A 9,829-nucleotide genomic window follows, 5' to 3' on the forward strand; every position below is an offset into this window, starting at 1 on the left:
GAGCCTGGAAAAACCGACCGAGTTCGTTGTGAGCTCGTAAAACAACAAGTTTGGTTGTGAGCTTGCAAAACAACCGGCTGTAATCCAAGGGGGTTATAGTGAAATTCCCAAGTGAGACTTGGGGAGTGGACGTAGGAGCAAGGGTTAGCTCCGAACCACTATAAAACTTTGTGTTTGTAGTGCATTGTCTCTCATCTTCTTCCCCGCACATTACTCACATCACTAGGCTTTAATTAAATAACTTGCTATAGTTTTTAATTAATCATCCACAAAGTTTTAATTAGCCAAATTATATTAAAAACCCAATTCACCCCCCCCTCTTGGGTTGTCTATCTGGGCAACACCTGCTATGGCTGTTAACGTCTTACCATTCCTAAGAACGGATTCCACCGCGCGCCACAAGCAAGCTCAGGCTGCGCGCCACTCCCACTCATGATGGAAACGGGCCATACCTCCGCGACCTAAGCGCTCCTATCAGGACTATAAAAGACCCCAACAGGTAACGCCTAGGAGACTTTTGGGCTGGACCAACTGAGTTCCACACTAACTTGATCGTCGGAGGGCCCTCACTGGAAACACTGGTGAGGTTTTGTGCAGGTAGATCGCCGACTGCGGGAGGTGGCTCTCATCTGCTTCCTCCACACTCCGGTGGCTCCCTCGACTCCTCCGGCGTGGTTACCTTCAGGCCAGATTTGAACCACAACAAATACCATCACTAAGAACCAGCAACAAGTCTGTTTTTTTTTTTTTTTTTTTTTTTTTGATGTAAACAACAAGTCTGAATTAATGGGGCTTAATTGTTTTGATCTCCATTATGTTATATGTGATGGAGAAAAACACAACCATGATAATGAGTATCTTGTATTACCACAACCCCTTATAGTACAAATGATGACCAAGGAAAAAAATGAAATAAAAATGAGTGAAAAAGCAGTACCAACATAGGAATGGCAACGAATCAGATAGGCCATTATCCATACCCATTACATATTTACCTCGAGATAGGATGGGTCGAGTAGAGTCTTTGAGCAAGGTGAGGCAACTTGGATGGATGGGTCAAATAAAATTACAGAAATTAATTTTTTAGCATACAAATTAATTTTTTAATTTTAAAAAGAATATTTGTGAAGAGTTATATATATCTGTATTGGATTCAGGGTAGGTTTTATCCTTACTTGTATCCGCCCTAGATCCCGTGCGCGATGGGTAAAATCCATCCCATTAGGGTCGGGTACTCGGGGTAGAGTAAATTGCCACCCCTAGTAGCCAAGAATCAGAAATATACTTTAATAGGTTTTCATATATATAAAAATATAATATAGATATATGGATAGATAGATTGGTTGATTTGTGTGCTTTATTTTATACCTTTCCAGGCCAGATGATTCCTAAACAGACGTGGGCTGGTCCGTCGTGGGCCGTTGGGCTAAATACGTTATCCTAAGCGCAGCCGGGAGAGATTCGAGCCCGGTAGACACACATACTTTAACCCGCCATTCAAGTTCTTAGATCACGGGCGTCCGAGTCGCCGGACGCTGCTTCTCTTGCAGACCCAACGGCTCTCGTTCCACTCGCCGACTTCCGACTGGCGTGCAGCGCACGCAAATGAGAATCACGCTGTGCCGTTTGATCCCATCGAGGCGCCATCGTGTGGTACTCAGGCTTTCGCAGGTTCGCAGGCGCCTGCAAACTGAAGAGAGAGGTGTTACTGCCGTCGCAGGAAGCGATGGTGGGGGGGCCGAACGCTTCGCGAGAAAGCGGAGACTAGATATTGAATCTCTCCAACAACCAAGCGTTCGACTCGAGATCTCCCCATCGCCGCCTTGCGCTTGCTCTCCTTGTGCCGATCCCAAATCTCGCTCTCATCTCGCATCGACGGAAGAGCAAACGCCGATCTTATTTCGCTGAGGGCGATTAGATCCGCCGCTCGGATGCCAGATTTAGTTCCACTTTAGAGAGTAGTATCGAGGTTGGGAGGTTTTATTAGGGTTTCCATTAAATTCTTCTTGTTTTCGGGATAATTCTTTGACAATTTTGTTGGTAGAGCTTGCTTTCTTTTCTCACGAATTCGGATCGTTCGAATTTCGATTGTCCAAGAAAATTGAGAGATTGTGGGGATCTTGGAATTCCGTTGCTTGGAGTTAGATGTTTGGGCAGAAGAATTGGAAGCTTTAGGACGTTTTGATTCAATGATTGATTGGAAGCAGGATGAAAAATTGGAGATCTAGTTTGATAGATTGGATTGATTCAGATTGCGAAATCTTTGAGTAATTGCTTCCAATTAGAGAGGGCGTAAGAGCAGAATCTAGGGCTTTGTGGGTTGTTTTTGTACTGTCGAAAAAGTCATGTTTTACGGGGCGATGGTATGGGATCCATGGCTTATCGTGTCTCAGATCGTCTGTCTTCAGTGTTTGTACTACCTGACCCTCGGACTGTTCATGGCCATTCTCGTTGGCACTCGCGTGTCCCGGTTGAGCCTCATGTATTTCTTCGATTTCTCAACTCTTACCGCTTCCACGGTCACCGGATGGTGCGCGATTGTTTCATTTCTTCTCAGCTCGCTTGCCGGGTAACACTTGGGCTTACTTGTTCATTTGTAAAATTCTTCGCTCTCTGACGCTATCTTTTCTGCTAATACTTTATCACTGGAATTTCCTATGTCTGACTTTTGTATTTGTTAGTTTAGTTAGTGGTTTATGGCAAATTTTCCCCCATATTAACGAGATTTTTTCTGTTTTGCTTTTGTTTTCGCTGTCTGACAAGATTGTAAAAATTTGTAATTTCAATAGTGGTATATTTAGTATTAAGCATTCAAATTAATTCATATATGTAATGCATGGCTAGTTAGTAGTTACATATGCACAAATAGGTTACCATAATTTTCGTGCCCATTTGTTTCCATATTGGGATGGTATACATACCAGCCATGTGCTTTTGAGGGTTGTTCTTGAGCTTTTCAGGAATTTCTACCAAGATGGTTACATTGTGGCGAGTTACCCTTTCAAATCCTCGAATTCAACAATGTCAATCACTTGAAGATAAAAACGAACACAAATGAGTCAATTTGAAGTCAGCTATGTGGTCTCTGTCGTATTCTAGATTAAGTCACTGGAGTGGATAACTGCCATTATATCATGATGACTACATCCATACAGCTGTGTTTGGACAAGACCTCCTTCCTTACCATTGAATCTTTGAGACTTTGAACAGGGGCACCTTCCTTGTTGAGGAGATGCTTGACCCTTGACTCTCTTGTTCAAACAAACTTAAATGGTTTCCCTGCATTCTATTATTAGTTAGTGCCATCACCTATCTTCTTTCATTGTGTTTATTCTACTTTTGGCCCTCCTAGTTTTACTTTAGCTCATTTTGTCAGTTGTGACATGTCTATCTCATGCTTATGGCCCCTCCTTATTGCTGACATCCACAAGCACATCATGCTAATCTCCCCGCCCTGCCCAAAAAAAAAAAAGGAAATTGCTGGTTATTACAATTTTCTGCTTAGAAAAACGTTGATGTCCTTTTCAATCTCATCAGTTAAGAATGAAAAAGTGCAAGAGGTGGGTATGTTGGAGTCTTAATTATGGATTGGATTATTGGCCACCCAGATATGATAGCTGTAAGTGAATGGCTTATCTTTCTTTTTCTAGGTTTAATAGTATTTTAGAGACTGAGGAGCCGCATGGCTATTCGATTAACTTGCTTGTGGTTCTTTCCATGAAGCAATTATGATAGATCATAAAACCTGACAAAGGAGTTCTGTAAAGAGCAGGTCCTCTCACCATTTTATAAAATTTGTTTTAGAGAAAATCAGATTTTATAACTATCTGTTTTAAGAAACCTGACATACAACTAAATAGCCCCTCAATTATGGATTGGTGGCACACATATTATTCAATTACCAAAGATTTGATAAATGCCACCTTTTTTATTTGCACTTTTTGTACTCTCTAGATTGCCACTATTGGAGCTAGGAGACTGGATAGATCTTTCACAAATTGGATGAGAATGATACAATTTTATAAAACAAGCCAGTGGTATATGTGTTTTTTGGTGGATGACTGACTTTGCTTGGCCTTTCAATAGAAGGATTTATAAGGCGATTCAGTGGAGGTGAGTGATGTAGTTACTGATATGCTTTTCAAAGTAGCACATTAGGGAGATACACTATACTTTTTTGCATTAATCAAATCAAGCAGGTTTTGTGGTTAAAGCTTTTAGTGGACCCATCTAGAAGTGTGTTTTTCAAAATTGAGTCCATCATAGAAGAAAAAGCAGATCATCATTGCACCTTGCGTTCTTGGGCTATGGCTACTCTGGGAATCAATAGTGAAAACAATGGTTGTGGTGAGGTCAAAGGGTTTCAAAATTGAAGCATCTACATCTTTGTGGTGACAGCTAAAGTGTAACAGCAATTAGAATTTGAGGATTACCATTCATTTCCTCATCTCTATAGTCTTCTCTCATGTGTCTAGCAGCCATTATTTTGAATGTTTAGTGGATCTATATATTGTGTTCGGTCCACTTTTGAACCATAGGCATTGTCTTGCCATGTCCAGGTTTCACCCGTCATGGTCCCACTTGACATATACAGACAGTGCAACTAGATATTATTTGCCTACATAGAAGCTGCACTTGAATAAACTAAATTTGGAGCAGCTTGATGAGAACGTCCAGGTAGCTCATGAGCTTGGGACCAAAATTTTATTCACTTAATGCCTTCCTCTAACAGCATATGGTTGAATCATATTACAGTAGTCTTTATGACCTCTTATTTCAGTATTCTTAAATTGTCAATGTGAAATGATCTGTGGACGCTCCCACATGTTCATAGTTTCCCTTGCATGCTCATGTGCTGCTAAAGGATAATATGTTTGTAAGCCGTACTTGTCATGAATATTCTTTTATCATGCCTATCAATATCCTGATTTTGTCAATTTATCAGTTCATTTTTTCCTGAAAAACTCAGGCAATACCACCATAAACTTGTAAAGCCTTTTGAACAATTTAATGCTGTAAATGTTATCATCATAGAGGTTTAGGAAGCGGAACTTAATATATGATGTAAATATTTCAAGCTTTGCAAATACAGTTCTTGGTTTTTAAAACTTTTTGCGCTTGTTCGAGTGAATTATGTGATCACTACAGATATGTTTACTAAGGATGTTCAAACCAATAGTCCTTCAAATGCCAAATGTTTGCATACACTGTTTGGATATTCAAGCATGCAGTGTGCTTGAAGGCCTTCAATTACTTCATCTTCCACATCAAGTCTGATGTTCTTATTAGAACATTAGCATGCATGCCATACTTATTTTCAAAATTCAGCAAAGTAATTTGGAAATATTCTTCTCTTTTTTGAAAAAAAAATGATGTTACGCAAAAAAAAACTTTAGCAAAATCTCTTTTTTTTTTCTCTCGAAATTAGATTCTTGCACTTCTGGGGGAGGGGTGTCAAATAATAATTATTGGACTTATGGCCATTTCCGTTGCTTGATAGAATATGAAAATCCTGTGGTTTATTGTTACAGTGGCAAAAGAGTTATTAACATCATCAATGAATAAGAATCATCAGCACTTGATAAGCTCTAAATGGTGCTACCTTCACATATTTGTGTTGGACCTATCCTATTTAGTAAGAAACCTAATTCTCTAGCCTCTTGAGTTCTCATCTAGTGAGAGCCTACGTAATTATTCAAAGTTTCTTGGCAATAAGCTGCATCCATACATACATTATGTATCTTGTAGTGATGCATGCATGTGGACATGGATGCCTATACCTTTTGCAATATGCTCAAATGCAAGTCCCTTAGCCAAAAATTTCTCCACAAGTTTGAAAGTACCTATCTGTACAAATGAGTAGGTGCCAAACTTCGCATTCAAAATTGATCATCATGGTTGACTGTGTTGAGTTTGTTTGTTATTTTGACTGAGTTCAATTTTTGATTACTTCTTGTTATCTTATTAAGTGCTCTGGACTTTATCAGTTTGACTATTTGAGAGTAGTCGACCATTCTGAGTTCTTTTTTATGCATTATTTTTAATTACAGACTAAGATCTCAAATAGAACTGCTGCTTGTGGCTTCATTATATTTATTTATTTCATAGAAAAATGGTTCTTTAAAAAAAAAAAGAAGAAAAACTGCAGTTAGTGAAGAGGATCTGCCTGAAGAGTAAAAACCATGTTTTAAGAGATTCATCTTATCTTGGATGTCGTTTGTGGAGGTTTAGGAGGCCTAAGTGTGGACATAGTATTATTTGGATTTTCATGCTAGGAGTTAGCTCACTTACATGTTTTTAATGATAGTTTTTATTAATTTTGTCTTCTCCTGTAAGATGATACTGTTGAAGCAGTTGTTCTTGGTGAATATTGGCTACAGATTGTAATGTTTTAAAACTCCTTTTCCCTCCACTTGAGCAGGGCAAGTTACTTGCTTTATCTGATCGAGAGAGCCAAAAAATGCTTAGATTTTGCGGCTACCCTCTATATAGTTCATCTCTTTATATGCATCATATATGGAGGGTGGCCATCCTCCATCACATGGTGGGTTGTTAATATTACCGGATTGGCATTGATGTCTTTGCTTGGAGAATGGCTGTGTATCAGACGTGAATTGCGAGAGATTCCTATTACACGACTTCGTTCAAGTAAGCCATCTTGTGCTTGCTGCATTGACTATTTATATTGAAATTCTTGCATAGAACATGAAAACTTCTGCTGATTTGCTATCATCATGATTTATGGTTATTGGACTAGTGATTCTGCCTGCAAGTTTTACCTCTTTTGTCTTAATAATCTACTTTTCATTTTTTCTGTTCGCTTTTTTATTTCTATTTGTGTAATTCAATATTCGAAGAAGGCAGACAATATGGTCTCAAATTGCAACTTCTGGTAACAACTAAGTGGGGGCTGGGAACTTTATGTAGAAAACCTAAATCCATACAAACTGCGATGTTATTTAATTCAAACACACAAAGTGAAGAGGACAGAAAAGATAACTACCACAAAGTGTTGGATGCCAAACAGAACCAGGCTCTAAGCAGCATATGCAGCTTGTTGGATGAATGCCAAACAGAAAGTTCTTTTGGACAATTAAATTTAATATAGTACTCGGATCATCAAATATGATTCTTTATTTCTTCCATCAAGTTTCTTTTGTTATCATCCATAAAGACCTATAGCATGGCTAATGAATATTTTCTTGCAGCTTTTCTTTTGTTTCCCATAAATGCCTTCATTTGCATTGATGTAGCTATGCTGCCTATGGGGAAACTTCTGGTGTTTATTTTATAGATTGCCTTGTCTTAGACAGCTATGTAGAAGATGATACACCAACTTTGGGAGATGGGGGGAAATCTAGCTACCAGTGTACAATTACTCTCCTGCTATCTATATATCATTTGTCAGGACTTGTTCATGCTAGAGTGTGTGTGAGATGACACTAAAATGACGAACTTCTGCCATGTCAACCTTCTTTATCAAGAGGGCTTGCTTTGATATTCACTAGACCATGAAGAGGCATAGAAAGTTCAACAAGTTCTTGTCTTTTAGATTCCTTCTATATAATGATTCCTAAGATCTTTTCAGTTTTTGCTGACAGAAACCGAGGAGAGGTCCGGATAGTGTCTGAATGATCTTTTCTGAATCCCAATATATTCTGTTTTTCCAATTCTTTATAGACTTCAGCAGTCTGGTAGGTAGATTTCTCCTTTCATCATTCCATTTTTCAATGATAGAAAGAAGGTGGTTAATTATAGCTTGGTATTTTAATTCCCTGGTCCATTCTGGCACCATATGTAAAAAATTCATCTACCACATCTTTCATGTAATCTTGTTTCCTAAATCATTTTGTTACTGAGGCTTAATGATATTATGAATTTCTGGCAACCAACCGGGATGCAGTTAGGAAATTTGATTTTTTAAGTAGACGCTTGGAAGAATCTAGGGCATGAGGTCAGAACATCCCTCCATTGCTGATGCAGCATGTGCTTTAAGGTCCTGCTTGTTTTTGTGCCTGGAAATTTGATTCGTCCCCTTCCATTGAGTTGAATGATAGTTTCTCGAGGGAACTTAGGGTGCTTTTGGTTCGCAACTTGAAATCGGGATGGGAATGTGTTGGAACAGGAGTCGGGATGGTTATATTTCCCGATGCATTTGGTTCGTGACTGGAATCGGAATCAGAACTGGAATGGAATTTGATTACTAGATGAGAGTCCGGATTGAATTTTGGGAAATTGGGGCATTCCTATCCCTTCTGAAATCAGAATGGGAATGGGACTTCCCCCAACCAAACAACTGGAATGAGAGTTGCTTATTCTCATTCCCATTCCGGAGCTCAACTCTCTCCAACCAAACATGCCCTTAGTCTTATAAATAAATTGCCGAATTGCTGGCTATATAATTTTACATCTTTGATCTGACTGTAAACATAATAGAACAAGATTGGTCTGTAGAACCACCAAATAATGATTAATTAACAGGTTCAGAATGAAGCATGCTGGCAGCAAGAGCTAATGTATTACATTGTGTAAGATGATATCATATTTAGTCTTTGTGATCACCTACAAAGTGATCCAGTCTGTTTGGAGATATTTGTGGTATTTTTTGCCCCTTTTTTCCAAATTTTCTATAGCAAGAAGGAGACTAATGGGAAATATATTTTTTTGACAGATGTTTGACACCAAATTTGGAAGAGCACAGTTATGCTTCATGCTTTCTTACAGCCAACCAATTCTCCATTTTTTTTTAAGTTCATGGCAATGTCATATCATGATTAAGTACATGACAGGAGTGGATATTCTCACGGCGTTGAACATCAATTTATGGAGAAACGGACAAGTTCAAGTCCACACTATAGAAGTTGCATCGCAGAATCCACATGTTTGTTATTTTTACTTGGTCTTGCGCTTGTCCTTCCATTGGGAAAATTTCACAAGAATGTTTGGGCTTGGCCCAATTAAAATTCATAGAAAAAGTCAACTAGCATGTATGCTATGCTAGTCCCTTCTTTTTAATATAGCTGAATGCATGAATGGATTTTGCTTATCGTTTTTTAATTGGCATGCTATCGTAGTTGGTCACATGCAGTTGAGGAACTCACCTTTTTGTGTACCAGAGTCGGCAATATACCATCTATATAAGTAAACAAAATGCCAAAATGCCACTATTACAAATTAGGGTCTTTGTTCCGTCTTGTTGGATTAATTTTATAGATACATCTGTCATTTAGTGTTTGCAAAAGCAGGCAAGAGCAACTTCATGATGATATATGCAGGTTTTTGGCTGTTGTCCGTCAAGAGTTATTGTTGTTGTAAGTTCTCTTTGGAGCTCTTGGCAATGATTTTAGGAGATGACTGGTCCTGGTTTTGTTTGACTGATTCATTAATTAACTCATTTGGTGAATGACTTTGATGGGGAGGAGTGGGTGCGCAATGGATGTTCAGACTTCGGAGCTTGGTAATCATGGCCATTATAGTCTGTGATGGACAAGTCCCTGAAGTGCCTAACTCTATGTGAGACTTTATTTCAAGCCCTTGCCTGGCAATTTCATGCTATCAACTGAGCTCAGTATCCGGACAGTCTACAGTTTGATAGTTCCTGTTGTGCAAATGACTTATTGCTGTCTATTGATGTCTTCAACCCTCGCCAAGTTCTTCTGTGACCTATTAATCACAGGAAGTTTCTGCAAGTAGGCTGCCGAACATGGTGAAGCTTGGTCTAGAGTATTCTTTGCTGACTTGCAGTAACTGCAGTGTTTCTGCCTGATGAACAGACATGGTCTTGTCTCTCCTGTGAGACCAAAAAAAATCTTATTCTGCGTACAGCTGT

At 38.9% G+C, this 9,829-nt stretch overlaps 1 protein-coding gene across 2 annotated transcripts; it reads left to right on the top strand.

Moving 5' to 3' along the window:
* The first annotated feature begins 1,713 nt into the window (after positions 1-1,713).
* On the top strand, positions 1,714-8,814 carry LOC103695722 (structural molecules protein). Of its 2 annotated transcripts, none has more exons than XM_008777113.6 (3): positions 1,714-2,569; positions 6,422-6,648; positions 8,672-8,814. In XM_008777113.6, the coding sequence occupies exons 1-3, from the start codon at positions 2,346-2,348 to the stop codon at positions 8,677-8,679; spliced, it is 459 nt and encodes a 152-aa protein (XP_008775335.2). In that variant the 5' UTR covers positions 1,714-2,345; the 3' UTR covers positions 8,680-8,814. The 2 variants fall into 2 exon arrangements, with proteins under 2 accessions (XP_008775335.2, XP_088567727.2); XM_088711601.2 differs by lacking the exon at positions 8,672-8,814 and adding an exon at positions 7,602-7,760.
* Positions 8,815-9,829: the final 1,015 nt, after the last annotated feature.

The sequence above is a fragment of the Phoenix dactylifera genome, chromosome 1 (assembly GCF_051530095.1).
Source record: "Phoenix dactylifera cultivar Ajwa chromosome 1, Ajwa_hap1_PhDact_Kaust_v1.1, whole genome shotgun sequence".
NCBI classification, from domain to species: Eukaryota; Viridiplantae; Streptophyta; class Magnoliopsida; order Arecales; family Arecaceae; genus Phoenix; species Phoenix dactylifera.

Coding starts and splice junctions, on each gene's coding strand:
- LOC103695722 (XM_088711601.2), top strand. CDS start 2,346: ATGTTTTACGGGGCGATGGTATGGGATCCATGGCTTATCGTGTCTCAG. Junction 2,570..6,421: donor CTTCTCAGCTCGCTTGCCGG/GTAACACTTGGG, acceptor CCACTTGAGCAG/GGCAAGTTACTTGCTTTATC. Junction 6,649..7,601: donor TATTACACGACTTCGTTCAA/GTAAGCCATCTT, acceptor TTTTGCTGACAG/AAACCGAGGAGAGGTCCGGA.